This window comes from Leopardus geoffroyi, chromosome C2 (assembly GCF_018350155.1).
Source record: "Leopardus geoffroyi isolate Oge1 chromosome C2, O.geoffroyi_Oge1_pat1.0, whole genome shotgun sequence".
Lineage (NCBI taxonomy): Eukaryota > Metazoa > Chordata > Mammalia > Carnivora > Felidae > Leopardus > Leopardus geoffroyi.
The window spans coordinates 87,532,984-87,553,252 of record NC_059333.1 but is presented as its reverse complement, the minus strand read 5'-3'; the positions used below and the strand labels follow the sequence as shown (position 1 = coordinate 87,553,252).

The window sequence follows — 20,269 nt, the reverse complement described above, 5'->3', positions numbered from 1 at the left end:
ATGCTTAATGGATGCATTAAACCATACTGACTTAAATCCTCTCAACCCTCTCTAATTCATCAGGAAAATTTGCCAGAAAAATTTAGCTAAATTCCCAATTAAATGCACCCTCCAACATATTTCCCCAGGGCAAATAAGCTAAAGATTCCAGACCATGGATAAGGTAATAAAAAGGAGGAAGGCTTAAATGTGACAAACTCTTCCTATTTCATTTTATTAGTTTACTAAAATTGTTAGTATAAAAATGCTAGTATGGGGATGCCTGGGTGGCTCAGTTGGTTAAACTCTCAACTCTTGATTTCCACTCAGGTCATCATCTCACAGTGAGTTTAAGCCTCTCATCAGGCTCAGTGCCAACTGTACAGAGCCTGCTTGAGAGTCTCTCTCTGCCCCCCACCCCCCCAAAAATTATGCTTTCTCTCTCAAAATAAATAAAATAAACTTAAAAGAAAAAGATGCTAGTATGACTGGTAGCAGTTACAGTAAAATTTCTTAATCCCCAACTATTTGAGAACACTAATATATTTGTCTTAAAATCTTTACTGGTTTTACATATCATCCATAGTATTATAAGACAAATCACTTTCTCAATTTCTTACATCAAATAGATGTAAAGTTTATACCTCATTGTCATATTTTAGCTGCTTCAAACACCTACATATTAATGTATTCAGTATACTTACCAAAGTTTATGTAAATCTTCATTACTTTTATTCCTTAATTGCTGACAGGTCCATGAAGCTCCTATTAAAATTATGAAATTCACAGACACACACAGAAAAATTTATGAAATTCACAACATGAAATAATTTTCTAGCTATGTGCCTTGTGGCAGATTATTCAACTTCTCTAAACCTATTTCCTTATCTGTAAAATATAATAGTTTTATCATATCATAGTATAATACACAATTAGGACTAAACTGGCATTAAATTAGGTAACACATAAAATATTAGTAATGTCACTGGCAATAGCATTAAAAAAATGTTAGTACTAAAAAAGAATGTGTTTCCACAGTTTAATACCAAAATATTTCATATCATTATAAACATGTAATTATCTCTAAAAAATGAAATCTAAACCAAATCTCTGCCCTCACTTCAGTTAACAATTTCAATTTACTCCTCTTCTAAGCCTTTTGTCAACCTGCCAATCAACAATTAACTGTACTATTACATTGTCCTTTTAATTTTCTCTCACATTCCCAAAAGAAATAAAAAAGGAAACACCTAAATGATTCCCAAGGTGGATAAATAATCCCAAAGTAATGGAGGATTTAATAAATATATTTAATATCAGTCAACCCAAATATCTTACCAGATTTCACTTTTTCTTCCCCCCAATTCTTTGGGTCATCAAAAAATTCTTCCAGTCCTTTTCTTGACAATGTGGTATGAAGTAATCTACACTGGTGAAAAGATGTGACATTTGGTATATTCTTAGGCAAAAGACTAAGAGAAAACCTGCAACTGAACATATATAAACAAGTGATCAGAGTTTTGCAACATTTGGATTTTACAAGCAATAAGTGGAATCATTTCCTCATCTACAATGTTAAAAAAAAATTACTCAGGGTTTCTGCACAAAGAACAAACTTATAAAATGCTTTAGAAATAATTTTCAATATTGCATTATAGATGCTGCTACCCTTTAATTTCAGAGGTTAATATATTCACATACTTTTGGAGACAGTATCTTGATACAATTATACTTAAGGTAACACTTTTAGGCTTTTCATACCTGGCTAGTGGTTACATAAGCAGATAAAAACATTCTGAAGATTAATTTTGCAACATGTATCACAAGCCTCAATGCTTCCCCCTTCAACCCAGAATTTATCTAGAAATTTCAACTAAAAATATGAGAATTAATAAAAATATCTATTAAAGCATTATATGTGATATCCAAAAGTTGGTAATAATGTAAATATGCAACCAGGAAATGGTTAAAAAAATTACTGTGTATTTGTATAATAATTTATTATGCAGTAATTTAAAAATCACGTTTTTAAAGAATATTTAATAAGCTGGTGAAATAATGTAAAACTCAATAGCAAAGTGTATCACAAGTGTTGTATTCCTACCAAAAAAATTTAACTTGAATCTAACCATGAGGACACAATCAGACAAATCTAAATGAAAGGATAATCTGAAAAGGCTGATCTGCTCAAAAATGTTCTGGATTAAAGATGACTAACAAGACATGACAACCAACAACAGTAATGAATGATCGTTGGTTGGACCCTGGATAAAAAATTAAGAAAAAATTTGGACTGTATGCTACGTAAAAGCACAGCGACAGTAGTGTATTAAATACTCCAGCGTCATCATTGTAGTATTGTAGTTATAAAGACAGTGTTCTCGTTCTTAGGAGACATATACTGAAGTGTCACAATGCCTCAAATAGCTCAGAAAAAAACACACATAAGCACGGATATAAAGAGACATAAAAATGTGGCAAAATGCTAAGGTTTGCTTAACATAGATGAAGAGTGGTTATTCTTTGTAGTACTCTTACAATTTTTCTGTTGGTTTGAAGTTTTTAAATATAAAAAATTGGGGAAACAGGGTAGAGCACCAAGATGCATACATGTAAATATGATTCTGGCTTTATTTTAAAATTACAAGTATGTGGGGGCACCTGGGTGGTTCAGTCAGTTAAGTGTCTGACTCTTGATTTCAGCTCAGGTCATGATCTCATGGTTTGTGAGTTCAATCCCTGAGTCAAGCTCTGCTCTGACAGCTCAGAGCCTGCTTGGGATTCTCCCTCTTCTCTGTCTCCCACTGCTCCTCCCACCCGCACACCTGCTCTGTCTCTCTCTCTCAAAAATAAATAAACTTAGAAGAATTACATGTATATGTATATATAAAAAGGAATGTAAGGAAATCTTTGAGTGGCAAAAATTATAGTTGATTATTATTTTCTTCAAAACACTTGCCTTATTTTCCATTTGCCTTATTGTCTGCAAATGAAGCAATATTCATTTTGATAATAAAAATCTAAAATTTATTTTATTTACAATTTTTTTAACGTTTATTTCTGAGACAGAGCATGAGCAGGTGAGAAGCAGAAACAGAGAGAGACACAGAATCTGAAGCAGGCTCCAGGCTCTGAGCTGCCAGCACAGAGCCCGACTTGGGGCTTGAACTCACTGACTGTGAGATCATGACCTGAGCCGAAGTCGGACACTCAACCGACTGAGCCACCCAGGTGCCCCTCTAAAATTTATTTTTAAGAAAAAATGACAGTGAATTACAGACAATTGATCCAAGTTTGTCACCTTTATCAAGTTACAACCTGTGAACCTCTGCAAAATGAAAATACTATTGCTTATCTCTAAAGTAAGTGCAAGTAATATATAGCACATAATAGATGCTCAAAAATTGTCTGTGCTGGATTCAAGGACACATACATTACTTCCTTTAAAAAAAATCCGACATACCCAAAGATTTACAAAATCCAACTCATTAGAGACAAAATCTAATTAAAAGGGAGGAAACCATATACCATAAACTCGTCAGTCTGTCCAGAAGACAGGCTGTCTTTCCAGAAATAATAAACACCATATGTAGGATGTTCCTTTCTCACACCAGCAGAGCTACTTTCCGTTCTTTTGATTACTTTCACTTATTCACTCCACATTTACTGAAAAATCTTTCTGATAGATCCTGGAAATACAAAAGCGCCTTGGTTTTTATCCATCCAAACTTGACATAATCTTCAGTTCCATAACCAAATCCTCTTCAGTGCAGTTTTTCCCAACTCACCCATCCAAAGAGGATGCTTCTGTACCTCTAGGTTTAAGTCAACAAATACTGGTTATCTACAGACCCCATGGACTGTCTGGTCCGCACTAGATGACAAGAAAAAGTTTGAGAAAAGACGGAAATGTCGGAGGTGGACGACTTCTCTAAGGGCATTCCCTTCTCACGCAGGTGAGTTCGGGTTCGGTTATGCGCGCGGCCTCTCAGCTGTTTTCCAGCATCTCGGCAACCAAACAAGATCCAAAGTCGGAGAGGAGAACAAACCTACTCCTCACATCACTTACCCTGTGCTAGGTGGGGCCTGAAGACTTATTAGCGACTTAGAAGCTTTCAGCCCGGTTAAGACTCTTCTGCAAACACTGCCCAAACTGGCCGCAGCCATGTCTCCACAGAAAGTAAGGATACCGCGGTTTCTCCACAATGATGTCACTTCCTGTGTCTCAGGCCAACCGGATGGAGAAAACAGAAATAGGCTTTGCCCTCACTTAAGATGGCCACTTTCCGCCTTCGCTCTCGTTGGTAAATTGGCTCTTTCGGCTCCTGTTACTCGCCCCAGCTTTTCAATTGCCCGTAGTAGCCATGGCGGCCATGAGTTTATTGCAGCGGGCCTCGGTCACTGCAGTGGCCGCTCTCTCAGGCCGCCGGCTTGGCGCTCGACTTGGATTCGGGGGCTTCCTCACCCGTGGCTTTCCGAAGACTGTCGGTGGGTGCTAGCTTTGGGAAAAGCGCGCTCAGGGGATGTGGGATGAGAGATGAAGAGCTCCTCCGGAGTGACCTTGGTGGGATCTGGAAGGAGCTGGGAGAAATTGCGGGCTTGGGGCTTGAGAGGAGAGATGGAGCGTGGGCTTTGTGAGGAGGTCGAGGGTTTTCCTGAGGTAATCAGATCGATCGTGTTTAAATCATTAATTAGCATTTGTCAAACACTTTACCACTCAGCCATCCCAGTTGGTGCTAATTTGCGGATGAAGTTGAGGTTAAAAAGGCACAGACCAGAGACCTATGTGTCTCAGGCACCGGATTCTCTCTGTACATTCCACCCTAGGTTCTAGTCCCACAAGGTTGTAAGTCATGTTGCCCAGGAGCTCACTGATGTTAGTAGGCAGGTGGAGAGGCTCAGGGTTAACTCCTTCAGTAGGCACAGTGCCTACACCATACTTTTAGGGGTCCCTGCAAATGTTTTCTCTTTCTTTTAAAACCAGGAGGAAGAAAAAAAAAAAAAAACAACCTGTAATGTTAATGTATGTGTGGTAAGGAATCCAGCCTGGATTGTATTCGTTTTATATCAACGGAGTCATAAAATAGTAATTTTTAATATCTTCTTACAGTGGAAGGGACCCATGAAGGAAAAATCCCTAGGTCCAGGAAAGTCATAATGCAGTCATGCCAGGGTTATTTGAAGCTTCTTGGAGACTGTATTGACTTCTAGGAGAGTGAATAATTACAATAGCAAAGTCTCAGATGCATTGTATTCAATCTAATTCTTTCAAAGACTCTGCGAAGTAAGTACGATGTTACTATCCCCATTTTACTAATGTAGGGACTGTGACTCCGTTATTACAAAAATAATGCACTAGAGCACCAAATGTAATATTTATTGAACACCTATGTGCCATGTACCATCCTAAGATCTTAAAAATATTAATTCATTTAATCCTCTTGATCAAAAATATACTATAAGCTGTCTGCCCTGTGCAATACAAGAAGGTAGAGAGGAAGTGTACTCGAAAGCCAAAAAGATCTCCAACCTCAAAATATCTTTCTCTACCCCTTTTTTCTTCTCCCAATTTAATTTGAATTATGTCACTTCACATAGAGACTTGTCACAAAAATGATGGAAACAACGAGTGGAATTCAAGGATTTCCAGCAGGAATTTGAACCTGTTTAAAAAAAAAAAAAAACTACATGTGCTAACATTTTTTGATAAAATCCCTTTGTAAGCCATTTCTGATTACAAATATCCTCCTCTTTGAATACTCCCTGGAGATAGTATTTATTCATGTCTTGCTGGAGATAAACTCAGGTGAAAACCTCACTCCCAGATCCCTTTTATACGTTATTCCCCCTTTCTTGGAGTTCTGGAAGGATCAATACCAATAATCTATACCCTTTCCACTGGGACCAGGGAAGGATCTGATAGCTATATTAGAGTCTGTGTTTCAGCCTAATACCTGCTTTCAAAGGTATTTTGCAGGTGGTTTCATCTGTCACTGTGGAATGAAAGGTTTTAATCCGTTATGTTATTGCTTATGTCTGCCCCTATGAGACTGTAAGACCCAGGAGCAGAAAACCTTGTTTTGTTTTCTCTGGAGCTAGACTGCCTACATTCAAATCCTGGCTCCAGAGTTAGTAGCTATGTGACCTTGGGTCATCATATCTTGGAAGCTAAATGGAAAGTACTTAATTGCTTGGAACCTGTGTTTCTTTATCTTTAAAAAAGAAGATGTTTATTACAAGTGTGCTAATATTCTGTTGACAGGGAAATAAATCTAATCTCTTTACTATTGACAAGTATTTATAATCCTGAAATATATTTCTGCATAAGTTAGCATCTTTCTAGGATGTCATTTTGAAAGGTGCTTATCTCTTACCATAAGAACTGTTAGAAAAAAAAAAAGAGGATGATAATTTTAACCTGCCTCATAAGGTAGTTGTGAAGAGTGAGTGGGAAAATTGACAGCACCTAGATTTAGAAGCATTGGTTTACTAACAGGCCCTGTGGCCACCCCTTTCTTATACATGTAGTACTGACATGTTATCTTCATTCACCGTCCTTGAAAACTTTTCTCAGGAAATAAGCAGATACAAGTGTTCTATTTAAATTATTTATTAAGTGTCTAATATCAAGGAATTATAGAAATAAGTTTAAGTTCTTCCCTCAGCTGCAGTAGCTTTAATATGAAGACTGATGTGTGCACATTATGGTTTAAAAAAACTGAGAAGAAATATTTAAATGATTACATAAACAAAGTGAAATGGAGTTAATTCAGATGTAGAAGATGGGGCATTTTAAGTGGATTCTGGATAGTTTTAACAGCTGCAATTGGCAGAAGAATAGAGGATGTATTTTCTGATATATCTGAATATGGGGGGTCTTGAGATTGGTAGATGTTGAAAGAAAAGGCTTAAGAAAGGGAACTTGGGACCAAGTTGGGGGAGTGGAGGACTGAATACAAAACCAAAGTATCTTAACTGTTTTGTAGGCTGCAGAGAGTGTTTTAGCAGGAGACCAAATCAGTAGCGTGTTTTGGGAAGATGCTTCTGAATTTGGATGGCTTATAAGGGGGTGTTGGTTACTTAAGCCAGTGAGGTAAAGAGGGCAGGAAAGAAAAGTTGAATCTCAGAATCAAGAGGCCTTGACAATTGATAAATGAGGGGTAGGTGCAAGGAAGATGAATGAGTTTTTTAGCCTGGGAAATTGAGTTGGTGGAGTCATTAACCTGGAATAGTCTGAGAATGAAGGAAAGAAAATGGCTAGTTTTTGATTGTTGTCTTAGAGACACAAAACCTACGTTATCTTATTTGATCTTCACAAATATCACAGTTGTCAAAAACCACGTAAGCAGTATTCACCCTAATATTTTTAGATTGTAAGCAGGTGGCCTGACTACATCAACAACAAATCATGAAGGCTCAGAATGTTTGAGAAGAGTTTAGTGCTATGAAATATACTTTAGAACAGTTAACAATAATAATAATAACTAATAAAATAATGATAGTTATTTAGCACATTTAATGACACGAATAACCTGTTTAACAGTAAAGGTAATTATATGGAAAGCAAGCAAGCAGTTCACTTTACTAACTGCATTAATATTGCTAGAATGCAGCCAGACCAAGCATTCTTTCATAGTTTTTTTATGTTACATTTTTTTATATCTGTTAATGGTGTTATGCATAATCAGTTGTCCCTAAAACCAGGTAGAGTTTAATCCATGTCTTTCTCTCTGGGTAGTGTGTGTGTGTTTGCCTGCCTGCCTGCCTGCCTACCCAGTTGAAAGGGAAAGTTGGGAGTACACTGTCTCTTCTGAGTAGATTTACTTTCAGAGAGTGAGGAAGGATCCCAACTGACATTTAATTTACTTAAGAAATGTAAATTCCAGCATATTTATGGAGCATCCACCATGTGGCAGACACTAAAAGGTACTGGGGATACAGTACTGAATAATGCAGTCCTTGACCTCATGGACTTCAACAAAATAATCAGGCTTAGTGTGTATTGTTCTAAAAGAACTAACCAAATGATATCACGGAGGGCAAGTAGGAGGCCAGCTTTGGATAGGGTAGTCAGAGAAGACCTCTTCGAGGAGGTTACATTTGAACTTGGTCCTGAAGGATGGAGGTGCGGCGGTAACTGTTCAAAGAGCCTGGGGAAAAGCTTTTCGGCAAAGAGTGCAAAAACTTGAAGTCTAGAAAGAGTTCTTGGAGTTGGAAGGAAATCATTGAGACTGATAAGTTGGAAAGGTATGCCTTTTTGTTCTAAGACAGGCCATGTGTTCTGATTCTTTGAGGAAAAGGACCTTAGATATCCTCTAGGCCAACCCCTAGAATATCCTTTTTACATCCCACTGTTGACACTTGAATAACTGCAACAAAAAGGGGACTGGAGAGGCAGTCCAATTTTATTTTGAACCACTAAAGTGGTTAGAAACTTCTTCCTTGTATTAAGCTGAAAATTACTCCTGGTTCCTCCTTTCAGGTCAGCACAGAATAGTGTGACTCTTTGTTATGGGATAGCCCTTCACCTATTTAAAGACACTTCTCTGCTTTCTACCCAGACTTCTTTTTTGTAGGCTAATCAATCAGTTGCATTTCTTTAAGCTTCAGTATATCAGTTTCCAGGTTGTTTGCCATACTGGTTGCTTAAGTTGGGGTATGCTCCAGATTGTTCCTCTAAAACAGTATACTCTGGGATGGACACACTTCTGCAGGTGTAATTAGGAGATGGAGGTGGGTGTTCCTCCTGTTTTGACCCTACACTTCTCGTGCATAAGATTAGGACTGAATTGTCTTTGACTTTCTTGGTTACCATATCACACCAATGACTCTGCTTAAGTCTGTGAGCAACTTTTGGGAGGTCCAATCAGGACTTTCCACTTCTTATTTTAATCCTTTTAGATTTACCCTTTTATAAATGTGTGTGAGGACTTTTGGGGATCCTATTTCATCATCAGTGTAGTAGCCATCCTTGTAGCAGTAGCTTTGTGTCATCAGGAATGTCATTTTCACCTCATCCAGGCCATTTGTAGAAATCTCAACTTCTCAGAGCTTTGGATGGAGCCTTTTGGCAGGTTGTTGGATTAAGTAATCAGCACCTTTTGGGTATAATCGATCAGTTACCCATTATAAATTCATCTAATTTGCTACTTCTCTCACCTTTTAATGCCCCTTCCTCATACCCCCCATCTCCACCATCCTGTCTATATAGGAACCTTACTTCTGGGCCTGGTTTTTTCTGACATTGCATCCTGTTTCTTTCCTTTGTTGGAAAGAATAGCCTAGCACAGGGCCTACACATAGTAGAATAGAATTAATGAGTGGTTTGTACTATTAACCAGCTCTTTTTTTTGCATCTAGTCCACGAAGAATTCCAATGTACCTTTCAAATGATTTTCTGAAATATATAATCACTTTGCCACATTCTCTTGTTATTTTAGAAACTTTAGTAGTGTGAATTGTACACAGTAAATTCATGCCAGCTTCGAATTCTCTTGTGAATTAACTTCCTAAATTCATTGCAAGCTACTATAGGTGATACCAAAATTAAGAATATAGTTCCTACCTTCAAGACATTTATATTTCAGTGGAAGCGGTGAAAGCAAGTATGCATATCACTAGAATATACAACAGTTCAGAAGTAGGAGACATCTCATGTGATTGGGAATAATGTTGGGTTTTGGAGGTTAAAGTGTCATCTGGGCCTAATAATATCAGGAGAGGGAAAGGCATTCCAGACATTTAAGCTTGAACAAAGGATACAAATCTTTATGACCTCTATTATAACTAAAATTACTTTAATGGGGAATTAGTTTTGTATTCTGCAGTGACTCCCATTGGAAATTTTTTTGAATACACTTTCATATGAGAAACCATAATCTCAGTTTCCCAGTAACAGTGAGATCCTTTCCTGCTTTCAGCACAAGGGCTTAGAGTGCCTGCAGTGATCCTTCCAGGCATCCAAGAAAGGGAAATCATGTAGAAATAAGCTTAGGGGTGAAATTTTGCCTCAGTTTATCTCCAGTGAGGCTTGACTGCATACTGTCCAAGGGAGAATTTGAAAAGGAGAATATTCACAACCAGAAATGGCTTAGAAGGGTGCCTGGGTGACTCAGTCAGTTGAGTGTCCGACTCTTGATTTCAGCTCAGGTCATGATCCCAGGGTTGTGGGTTCGAGCTGCATTGGGCTCTGCACTGAGCATGGAGCCTGCTTAGGATTCTCTCTCTCTTTTTCTCCCTCTCTCTCTTTCTCTCTTTTCCTCTGCTCATGCTCCCTCTCTCTCCCTCTCTCTCTAAAATAAAATTGAAGAAAAAAAAGAAAGAAATGGCTTACAGACCGATTTTATCAAGATATGTTAGAGTATTTACTTTTAACAAGTTCAAGTTCCTGCTGGAGATACGTGGAATAAATATCTTTCCATCTATTTTGCTGCAAATCCCTGATGTATATTTCCTCATCATATGAAGTGACACAATTTAAGTTTATTTATTTTATAGCATTAGCAGATATTTATTGCAGAGATAAACAAAGATAATTAGCCCACCAAGAGTATCTAACCTCCCTGCCTCCTCTGGAAACAAATTCAGACAATTATTTAGATATCTCTTTAAAGTTGAATAAAAATGAAGAGAGTTAGAGTTTACAATAGTACATTAGTGTTTGTTGAAAGATACCCTATCTGCCCTGCCTTTAGTACTCAAATAAGTATGTATTCTTTGTCTTAATTCATATTAAACATTTATGAACATACATTTTCTTATAACCTGATTTTATGTCAGAATAGAACAGTATACGTTTATGAGCCTTGTATATGTAATAGGGTAATTTAATATTGCCAGCTCCTGTGCGACACAGTGGAGATCATGGGAAAAGACTGTTTATCATCAAACCTTCTGGATTCTATGACAGGCGTTTTTTGAGTTTAATGGTGAGTCAAAAATTTTGCTAAACTAAACTCTTTATATACAAATAGGAATTTTTTTTTTTTTTGGCCTATTTAGAAAATACACATCTTTCATTTCGTAAAAGGTGTTGTTTCGTAAATTCACATTTCTTTTTTAAAAGATAATTGAGATTTTGTACTGTAATGTCTGATTTGTTACTGAATTTCTTTTTAAATTAGTGAGCTTTTCGTTCTTCATAAAAGAGGATTCATATGTATTAGAGGTAAAAAATGAGCCATTCCTTTATTCTCAAGATTGTGGGGTTTTGAAATGTAATCTGTGTTCACTGTGCATGCATGCGTGCATGCACACACCCACACACATACACTAAAGTCTATAAGTTATTAAACTTTGAAAATGGATTCATTTGGGGATAATTATTTATATTATTAAAATATTCTTTAAAATACCAAGGAACTCATTGAAAGACTTCCTTAAAGTAACTACATTATTTTGGACTACAATTTTTTATTTCTATATTGTTCAGGAACATTGATTTCAGAGGATGAAGTGGGGTACCAGCTATATATTTGTATCTCAAGGCTCTTTAAGGAAAAGTAGACGCCTGGCAGATAGAAGATTGTCTGGATGCTGCCCTCTAGACCTCTTGCTCTCCCATTGTGCTCAATGCCCCTCTTCACTCTCCTGGTTGAGCTCCCACTTTTCTTGTCATGACCAACTCAAACTCTACAGTGGGTAACAACACCCAGATGTTTTTGCACTTCCCATCTTAATACAAAAATTTCTCAACTTTTATTACATCGCCTTAACCAAAAATGGGAAAATCACTTAAACATATATTGTATTACCCTTTTACAATTAATCCTTACTTTTTCTTTCATTTTTGCTTCCAAATATAGGCATCTAAAAGAGCAAAAGAAAATCTCAGAAATAAATACTTTGGTACCACATCTCCAATATGGCAAATTTATTTTATAGGCAATGGAAGGAAATCCAAAATTGAAGACAGTTTAAGAGTGGGGAAAGAGGGGCGCCTGGGTGGCGCAGTCGGTTAAGCGTCCGACTTCAGCCAGGTCACGATCTCGCGGTCCGTGAGTTCGAGCCCCGCGTCGGGCTCTGGGCTGATGGCTCAGAGCCTGGAGCCTGTTTCCGATTCTGTGTCTCCCTCTCTCTCTGCCCCTCCCCTGTTCATGCTCTGTCTCTCTCTGTCCCAAAAATAAATAAACGTTGAAAAAAAAAAAAAAAAAAAGAGTGGGGAAAGAAAGTTAGGTAATGGTTATGTTATGTGAAAACTATTTTTTAATCTCAACAGAAATTCTACATTTTGTTGACTGGGATTCCAGTAGCAATTGGCATAACTCTGGTGAATATATTCATTGGTAAGTACCTCTCCAACCAAACTGGTAAATTTTTAAAACCCGTGTACATTAATAACAGAAGGAAATTATTAATGTTATAAGAAAAAATTATTTAAATAATAAACATGAGATTTTATTTTACAGTAACCAGATCTCAATCTGCAACAGGGTACAATGTTGTTTTTTTAAAGATTTTTTTTTCCCTTCAAAACCTTGAAGGTCACCAACTCTGTACAGAGGCCACAAATGGCTTCAGAAAGCCTTGTTTTCCTCCTTCTTGTTATTTCTCCAAACCAGCTTTGACAAGTCTGAATAAAAAAAAAAAAAAAAAATAGAGATAGAGGTGGAAGAGAGGCTAAAGGATGGAAGAATTTTTTTATGCATCTTGGAACATGTAAAATTATAATCTAAAAAAGAATGAAACTGTGAATGACAGTGCAAATTAGATTTTCGTGGGAAACTCTGCCCAAACTACTTCTAACATCTTGACTCCTAAAATATTTTGTCTAGCAGTGGTAGGGAAAACCAGAGGGAATAATGTGTCTTTTATTATATTTTGTTACATTGTATAAAAACAATGTGAAACTCTCCTATCATGCCTTAGACAATAGACAATGCCTTACAAGTAGAAGACATCTAAAAATATCTAATGAATGAAATGATTTTAAACCACATTAAAGTTAATCTAAAATACAGGTGACCCTTGAACGACGTGGTGGTATAAACCCCTTGCTCAGTCAGAGATCCACATAGAAGTTTTTGACTCCCCCAAAACTTAACTACTGATTGCCTATTGTTGACCAGAAACCTTACTGATAACATAAACAGTTGGTTAACACATACTTTGTGTATTTTTTATATTATACAAAGTATTCTTTGTATAAAGTGATAAAGAATTCTTGTGATAAAGTTAGCTAGAGAAAAGACAGTGTTATTAAAAAAATGATAAGGAAGGGCGCTTGGGTGGCTCGGTTGGTTAAGCGTCCAACTCTTGATTTCAGCTCGAGTTATCATCTCATGGTTCGAGTTCAAGCTTCGTATCGGGCTCTGTGCTGAGTTGCAGAGCCTGCTTGGGATTCTCTGTCTCCCTCTCTTTCTGCTCCTCCCCTGCTCCCACACTCTCCTCTCAAATAAATAAACTTAAAAAAAAAAAAAGAGAGAGAGAAAATACAGTACTGTACTGTAAAAAAATCCACATGTAAGTGACCCCATGCCATTCAAACCCATGTTGTTCAAGGGTCAACTGTATCTGATATCTTCATTAGTACGAGCTTTCTTTAAAACCACAAGAGGTTGGTTTCTTAAATAGTGGAAAATTAATATTACAAACTGCTGCTACTAATTGGACATCACTATTTTCTCTTATTAGGTGAGGCTGAGTTAGCAGAAATTCCAGAAGGCTATATCCCAGAACACTGGGAATACTTCAAGGTTGGTATAGGCCATTGAAAGTTACTTTCCATTAGGTGTCTTGTCAGTGTACTGATTAATGTCTCAATTTAGCAATTATGATATATTCAATTTTTGGTATGAGGGAGATGACACATTTTGTGCTCACTTTCTACAAGCAACTTCTTTTGGTCATTTGTTTTATTGCTTTACGCTGTATGGTTTTTTAAAGAATGACTCTGCAGCGTTCTTATCCTAGCATATTAACCATCAGAACATATCCTAAGTTCAATGCCATAGGAAAGATTTTACCAATACTAATGCTTAGCTATTCTTTATCAAGCACCTACTGTGTAGCAGGGGCTGTGGTAGTGTTTTGTAAATATTACCGTGTTCCATGTGAAATGTGCTATTATTATCCCCAATTCAGAGGTGAGGAAACTGAGGCATAAAAGAGGAGAAGTGACCTGTCCAAAAGGTAGGGCCAGTATTTGGACCTACGCAGGCTTGATCTGAGAGCCTGCACTGTCATTTTAGCACACTGTCCCTGCTACTAAAACAGCAGCGTCGGGCTGCTACGAAAGCAGCATCAGGTTCTGCACTGACAGTGTGGGGCCTGCTTGGGAATCTCTAAAGTTAATTCTGTTACGTGTCTTTATAAGTGTTGTGGTGAGATGGCCTTGAGTAGAGTATATTCTGTCATGTTTTATTATCTGACTGAACTATATTTCAGAAAAATATATCATTAACATAGCATTATTATATCTTAAGGCAAGCCATACAAATAGTTTATCTGTGCTGAGAGAAGGAGCTTCAGTTTTTCATCACCAAACCCTGGGTTTAGCTCCTACATTAGCCACTTAAGATCCTCAGTGTAGTATAATGGCAAAACGCACAGATTTTGGAGTCAGACAGACCCAGTTTGCATCCAGATCCTGGCACTTAGTAACTGTATAACTTTGCAATATTTGCTCATCTATAAAATGGGGACAAAAATAATATCCACCTAATGGATTAAAGTAATTTAAAAAATATATAAAGTAGTTAGCATTTAGTTAGTATTATTGATTTACCTGAGATGGGCATTTTTTAAATATTAAATATAATTTATTATCAGGTTGTTTTCCATACAACACCCAGTGTTCATCTCAACAGGTGTCCTTCTCAATGCCCAAGAGATGGCCATTTTGAAGAATAGTAAACTGAAAAAGCAAAGTAGTGTTCAGAAAATAATAAACAAATTTTCTCTTGTAGCATCCTATCTCAAGATGGATTGCCCGAACTTTCTTTGATAGTCCTGAAAAGAATTATGAAAAAACAATGGCTATCCTTCGAATTGAAGCTGAAAAGGCTGATTTACGGTAAAAAAGGGGAGGGGGGCAGGAAAGAAATTCCTTCCTTACTATTGTAAGCCATAAGAAAAAAATTAAACTGTTTCAACACTTTAGGATGCTCCATGTAAAACAATGAAGATGGGGATGGATCTGGCCTGTTTAGAGTGGAGTTTATGAGTTGGAAACTGAGCCTATTGGTTGATAATATCTGTCAGAGTAAAAGGAATTCTTTTTAAAATATCTCACTCTTTTGGGGCGCCTGGGTGGCTCAGTCGGTTGAGCATCCGACTTTGGCTCAGGTTTCATGATCTCACGGTTCATGGGTTTGAGCCCCACATTGGGCTCTGTGCTGACAGCTCAGAGCCTGGAGCCTGCTTCGGATTCTGTGTCTCCCTCTCTCTCTGCACCCAGCCCCACCCCCGCCCCCTGCACCGGGCTCACTCTCTCTCACTCTGTCTCTCAAAAAAAGACATTAAAAAACATTTTTTTTTTTTAATTTTTTTTTTTCAACGTTTTATTTTTTTTTTATTTTTGGGACAGAGAGAGACAGAGCATGAACGGGGGAGGGGCAGAGAGAGAGGGAGACACAGAATCGGAAACAGGCTCCAGGCTCTGAGCCATCAGCCCAGAGCCTGACGCGGGGCTCGAACTCACGGACCGCGAGATCGTGACCTGGCTGAAGTCAGACGCTTAACCGACTGTGCCACCCAGGCACCCCCCAAAAAAATTTTTTTTTAATTCCCACTGTTTTAAATTCAGGGAAGCCCTCTCCTCCATCTATGCCCCACCTCCCTCAATTTCCTTTCCTCCTCTACCTAGTCTCATCCTTAAAAGTGACTATTTAATTATTTCTTGTATATGTCCCTATAAGAAAGTTTATGCCTTAAAAATATATTCTGTATATCATTTGAAAATATATTAACACAAATAGAATCCTCTTATAGACACCGCTCTGTACCTTGCCTTCATTTCACTTAAATAGATCTTGGTGATCTTTCTATAATAGTACGCACCCTGTTCATTTTAATGGCTGCATTATATATTTTACTGGATGGGTGTACCTTAATTTTTTTAACCAGTCCCTTATTGTTGGTACTTCGGTTCTTTATAAGTTTTTTGATAATATACATAGTGCTGTAGTCAATATCCTTCTACATAGATTGCTGCATATTTATTTAGTATATCTGGAATATAAATTTCCTAGCAGTGGCACTGATAAACCAAATGTTATATGTTTAGATTTTAGATAGATGTTGCCAAACACTTTCCCAAAACATTGTTTATCAGTTGTTTTTTCTGTCACCAATACATGATAATTTCTGCTTTCCATACCATTCCCTGTAAATAGAATTTATCAAGCCTAAACATTTTGCTGATAAGATAGTTGAAACATGTTATTTCATTATTTCAATTTTGTATTTTTTTGTAAGGTTGAATATTTTTTCACAAATAAATCTACTAGCTGTATTTGCTTTCCCATAAATTGTCTTTTTTTCTACTAATGTATACATTTAACTAAAATATCTTTTTGTTTTTGTTGCAAGTATGTTTTCCTGATTTGTCATTTGTGTTTTGATAGTGTAAAATTTTTTGCAGCCTAAGTGTTTTTATGTTTCAGGTTAACAAAAGTGTAGTAGTGATAATGTGTTTCTGAACACTTACTATGTATCAGTGTTTTAATTACTTTATATATATTTACTCATTTAATTATTGTCAAGTTTGTCAGTCCTTTTCCTTAGCTTTTGGGATTTTGTGTCATGCATAGGTTTTTGATAGTAATTAAATAGGGAGATATTTAAGTCCAAAATTATTATTTTTTTTTAATGTTCACTCATGTTTCCTTTTGCTACTTTTTTTTTTTTTTTTTTTTTAATTTTTTTTTTCAACGTTTATTTTTTTGGGGACAGAGAGAGACAGAGCATGAACGGGGGAGGGGCAGAGAGAGAGGGAGACACAGAATCGGAAACAGGCTCCAGGCTCTGAGCCATCAGCCCAGAGCCTGACGCGGGGCTCGAACTCACGGACCGCGAGATCGTGACCTGGCTGAAGTCGGACGCTTAACCGACTGCGCCACCCAGGCGCCCCTCCTTTTGCTACTTTTAAATGTGATCCTGTCTGAGATTTATTTTAGTGTTTGTAGTGAGGTTTACATACAGTCATATGCATCCATTAAGTTCAGTGGGTTTTGACCAAGGAAAATAGCTGTGTAACCATCATAGCCAAGGTCATTTCAATCACCTACTGAGCCTCTTTCTTGTGCCTTCAGTCATTCCCCATCCCCTACTCTTGGCCCCAGTCTACCACTGATCTGCTTTCTGTTATTCTCTTTTAAACTTAATAGTTTATAAAAATTGCTATGATAGTAAAAAAATATATATATATATGTGTATATATATATATATTTAAATGATTAAAAGAACTAGATATGTAATCATACATGTATATAGTTACCATATGGAATTGTTGTTATGTATTTAAGAGCATGGAACCAGCAGTATGGCTCATACTTAGTAACATTGGACTTTTTTGAACTTCAGACATACACCTTTGAGTTCCAATTAAAAGATAGATCCTAGAATTCCTTAGACATATAGAGATTTTAAATAATTTCCAAACAAAGTAAAAACCAAAACAAAAACGTGACTTCTACCCCCAAAGGAAAGATGCTGTTGTGAGGATGGAACAGGAGTACCTATGTTTTTAAAAAAGTATATGTTTAGGTGGGCGCCTGGGTGGCTCAGTTGGTTAAGCGTCGGATTCTTGATTTTGGCTCAGGTCATGATCTCACGGTTCATGGGTTTGAGCCCCACGTTGGGCTCTGCACTGATAGCATCAGGCCTGCTTGGGATTCTCTCTTCCCCTCCTCTGCTCATGCTGTCTCTCTCAAAAATAAGTAAACATTAAAAAAAAATTTTTTAAGTATATGTATAGGTATTTGGAAAACTGAAGCATAAAAGAAAGATACAAAATAGAAAGGGACTGTCTCCCATAATTGTTTCTGCCTAAAGATAACTATTATTTTTTGCCCTCCACATTTTTTAATACTCTCTGCATGTGTATGAATACATATTAGTTTCTGTTTTTTAGTGAAATGGGAAGACGCTACACATACTCATTTTATACTTTGCATTTTTAATCTAACCCTATATGTATCATCTCTATTTACTATATACAGATTTTCTTCATTCTTTTTAACAGGTGCCTAGTAGTCTATTATAAGGGTAAAACCAGTCCTTCTTATGAATATTTTAATATTTGCATTTTGGATAATTACATTCTAAAGAGTAGAAAAAAAGGATAATATGATATATAATCCTTAAAAAAAAAAAAAAGAATACACTCTCTTACATACACAATACAAAGGTAGGTAGTCTCTCATAGGTAGGGTTAGTGAGCTGGTTAAGGTTAATAAAGTGCATTATTTAACTGTGATAAATTTCCAGTCAGATGAAAAACTTAATATGTAGTCTATAAAAATGGAAAGGAAAGGTTTCGTGGAAAGGGCCTATTTCAAAAATATGTGGTCTCAAGAGGGTTTTCTAGAAGGCAAGAAGATAGGAGATGCATTACCACTATTCAAGTGAAAGTGATCCGTCCAGATAAAGAGCTGGGACAAGAGGAAAGAATAGATTACCAATTCAAGTGATGTTTTAGTGATTAAAAACAGTATCTGTGGGCTAACTACATAAGCAAGATAATGAAAGTCAAAAAAAGCCCCAAATTTTTCTTATAGGTGCATATCAGATAAATGTATACACATGGATCTGTGGAGGTATATTAATACTTTACATACATACATACATAAATTTATTTATTTATTTAGAGAGAAAGAGAGTATGTGTGAGCATGGGAGGAGCAGAGGGAGAGAGAATTTGAAGAAGAATTTGAAGAATAGTTCAGGGGCGCCTGGGTGGCGCAGTCGGTTAAGCGTCCGACTTCAGCCAGGTCACGATCTCGCGGTCCGTGATTTCTAGCCCCGCGTCGGGCTCTGGGCTGATGGCTCAGAGCCTGGAGCCTGTTTCCGATTCTGTGTCTCCCTCTCTCTCTGCCCCTCCCCCGTTCATGCTCTGTCTCTCTCTGTCCCAAAAATAAATAAATGTTGAAAAAAAAAATTTTTTTTTAAAAAGAATAGTCAGTTCAGAGCCTGATACGAGACTCGCTCCCCTGACCCTGGATCATGACCTGAGCTGAAATCAAGAGTCAGATGCCCAAACGACTGAGTCACCCTGGTGTCCCTTACATAAAGTACTTTAGATAATACTTTACACAAAATCAAAAGACTCTCTTTATGGAGATAATTCATTAATTTTGCAGTTGGAAATGATGGAATCACAGTATTGCTGTTCTGTTTGTTACAGATTAAAGGAGCTAGAAGTCCGAAAGTTAATGCGTGCAAGAGGCGATGGTCCCTGGTATCAGTATCCAACCATTGACAAGGCGCTGATTGATCATTCTCCAAAAGCAACTCCTGACAACTAATCCTTTGTTTCTCTAAATACAAAATATATTCTCTTTAGGGGAAAATTAATTAATATATTCTGTATTTTTTGTTCACGTGATGAATAAAAGATCTTCCATTGCTTTTTTTTTCAGCATTGGTTGAGATTAAAATTTTGTGTGGGATTTTAATTTTTTTCAGTTTTATCGAGGCATAATTGACAAAATTGCAAGACATTTGAAGTGTACATTATGATGATTTGGTATACACTGTGAAAGGCAGATTAAGACTTGATTTGTAGGTTTTGCTTCCTCTAAGGTTTATCATATCATAAAAAAAAACTTGGACAAATAGAAATTTACGAACTACTAATGGTGTAACTTTAAAAGTCTAATGTTTTAAAAGTCTGATAATTAGAAATTAGAGAAGTCTAATTATGTTAAATATCAGGAAATCTAGTAGTTTGCATACATATCTGTATTGTAGATATCTAGCTTATTCAGAGGCAATTCAGAATTTTAAAGTACGTATATTGAACTAACGATATAACATAATGACACCTTTTTTTTTTTTTCAGTATATGAAGTTTATTGTCAAATTGGTTTCCATACAACACCCAGTGCTCATCCCAAAAGGTGCCCTCCTCAATACCCATCACCCACCCTCCCCTCTCTCCCACCCCCCATCAACCCTCAGTTTGTTCTCAGTTTTTAAGAGTCTCTTATGCTTTGGTTCTCTTCCACTCTAACCTCTTTTTTTTTTTTTTTCTTCCCCTCCCCCATGGGTTTCTGTTAAGTTTCTCAGGATCCACATAAGAGTGAAATCATATGGTATCTGCCTTTCTCTGTATGGCTTATTTCACTTAG

The 20,269-nt window shown here is 36.9% G+C and overlaps 2 protein-coding genes across 5 annotated transcripts in view; one reads left to right on the top strand and one right to left on the bottom strand.

Moving 5' to 3' along the window:
- Nucleotides 1-4,181, bottom strand: part of MRPL47 (mitochondrial ribosomal protein L47) — a 34,593-nt gene extending 30,412 nt beyond the window's left edge. Inside the window, exons 1-3 of one of the 3 annotated variants that reach the window (XM_045502892.1) lie at nucleotides 4,049-4,181; nucleotides 1,318-1,469; nucleotides 684-744 (exon numbers count right to left, since the gene is read on the bottom strand). In XM_045502892.1, the coding sequence (XP_045358848.1) occupies nucleotides 684-744; nucleotides 1,318-1,469; nucleotides 4,049-4,146 (311 nt within the window). In that variant the 5' untranslated portion in view covers nucleotides 4,147-4,181. The other 2 variants (XM_045502893.1, XM_045502894.1) reach the window with 2 other exon arrangements.
- Nucleotides 4,182-4,235: 54 nt separating this feature from the next.
- On the top strand, nucleotides 4,236-19,557 carry NDUFB5 (NADH:ubiquinone oxidoreductase subunit B5). 2 transcript variants are annotated; one of them, XM_045502895.1, is made up of 6 exons: nucleotides 4,236-4,467; nucleotides 10,819-10,907; nucleotides 12,197-12,263; nucleotides 13,612-13,673; nucleotides 14,886-14,992; nucleotides 19,324-19,557. In XM_045502895.1, exons 1-6 carry the CDS (start codon nucleotides 4,344-4,346, stop codon nucleotides 19,442-19,444), a joined length of 570 nt encoding a protein of 189 aa, XP_045358851.1. In that variant the 5' UTR covers nucleotides 4,236-4,343; the 3' UTR covers nucleotides 19,445-19,557. The 2 variants fall into 2 exon arrangements, with proteins under 2 accessions (XP_045358851.1, XP_045358852.1); XM_045502896.1 differs by lacking the exon at nucleotides 14,886-14,992 and having other exon boundaries at nucleotides 4,246-4,467.
- The last annotated feature ends 712 nt before the right edge of the window (nucleotides 19,558-20,269 follow it).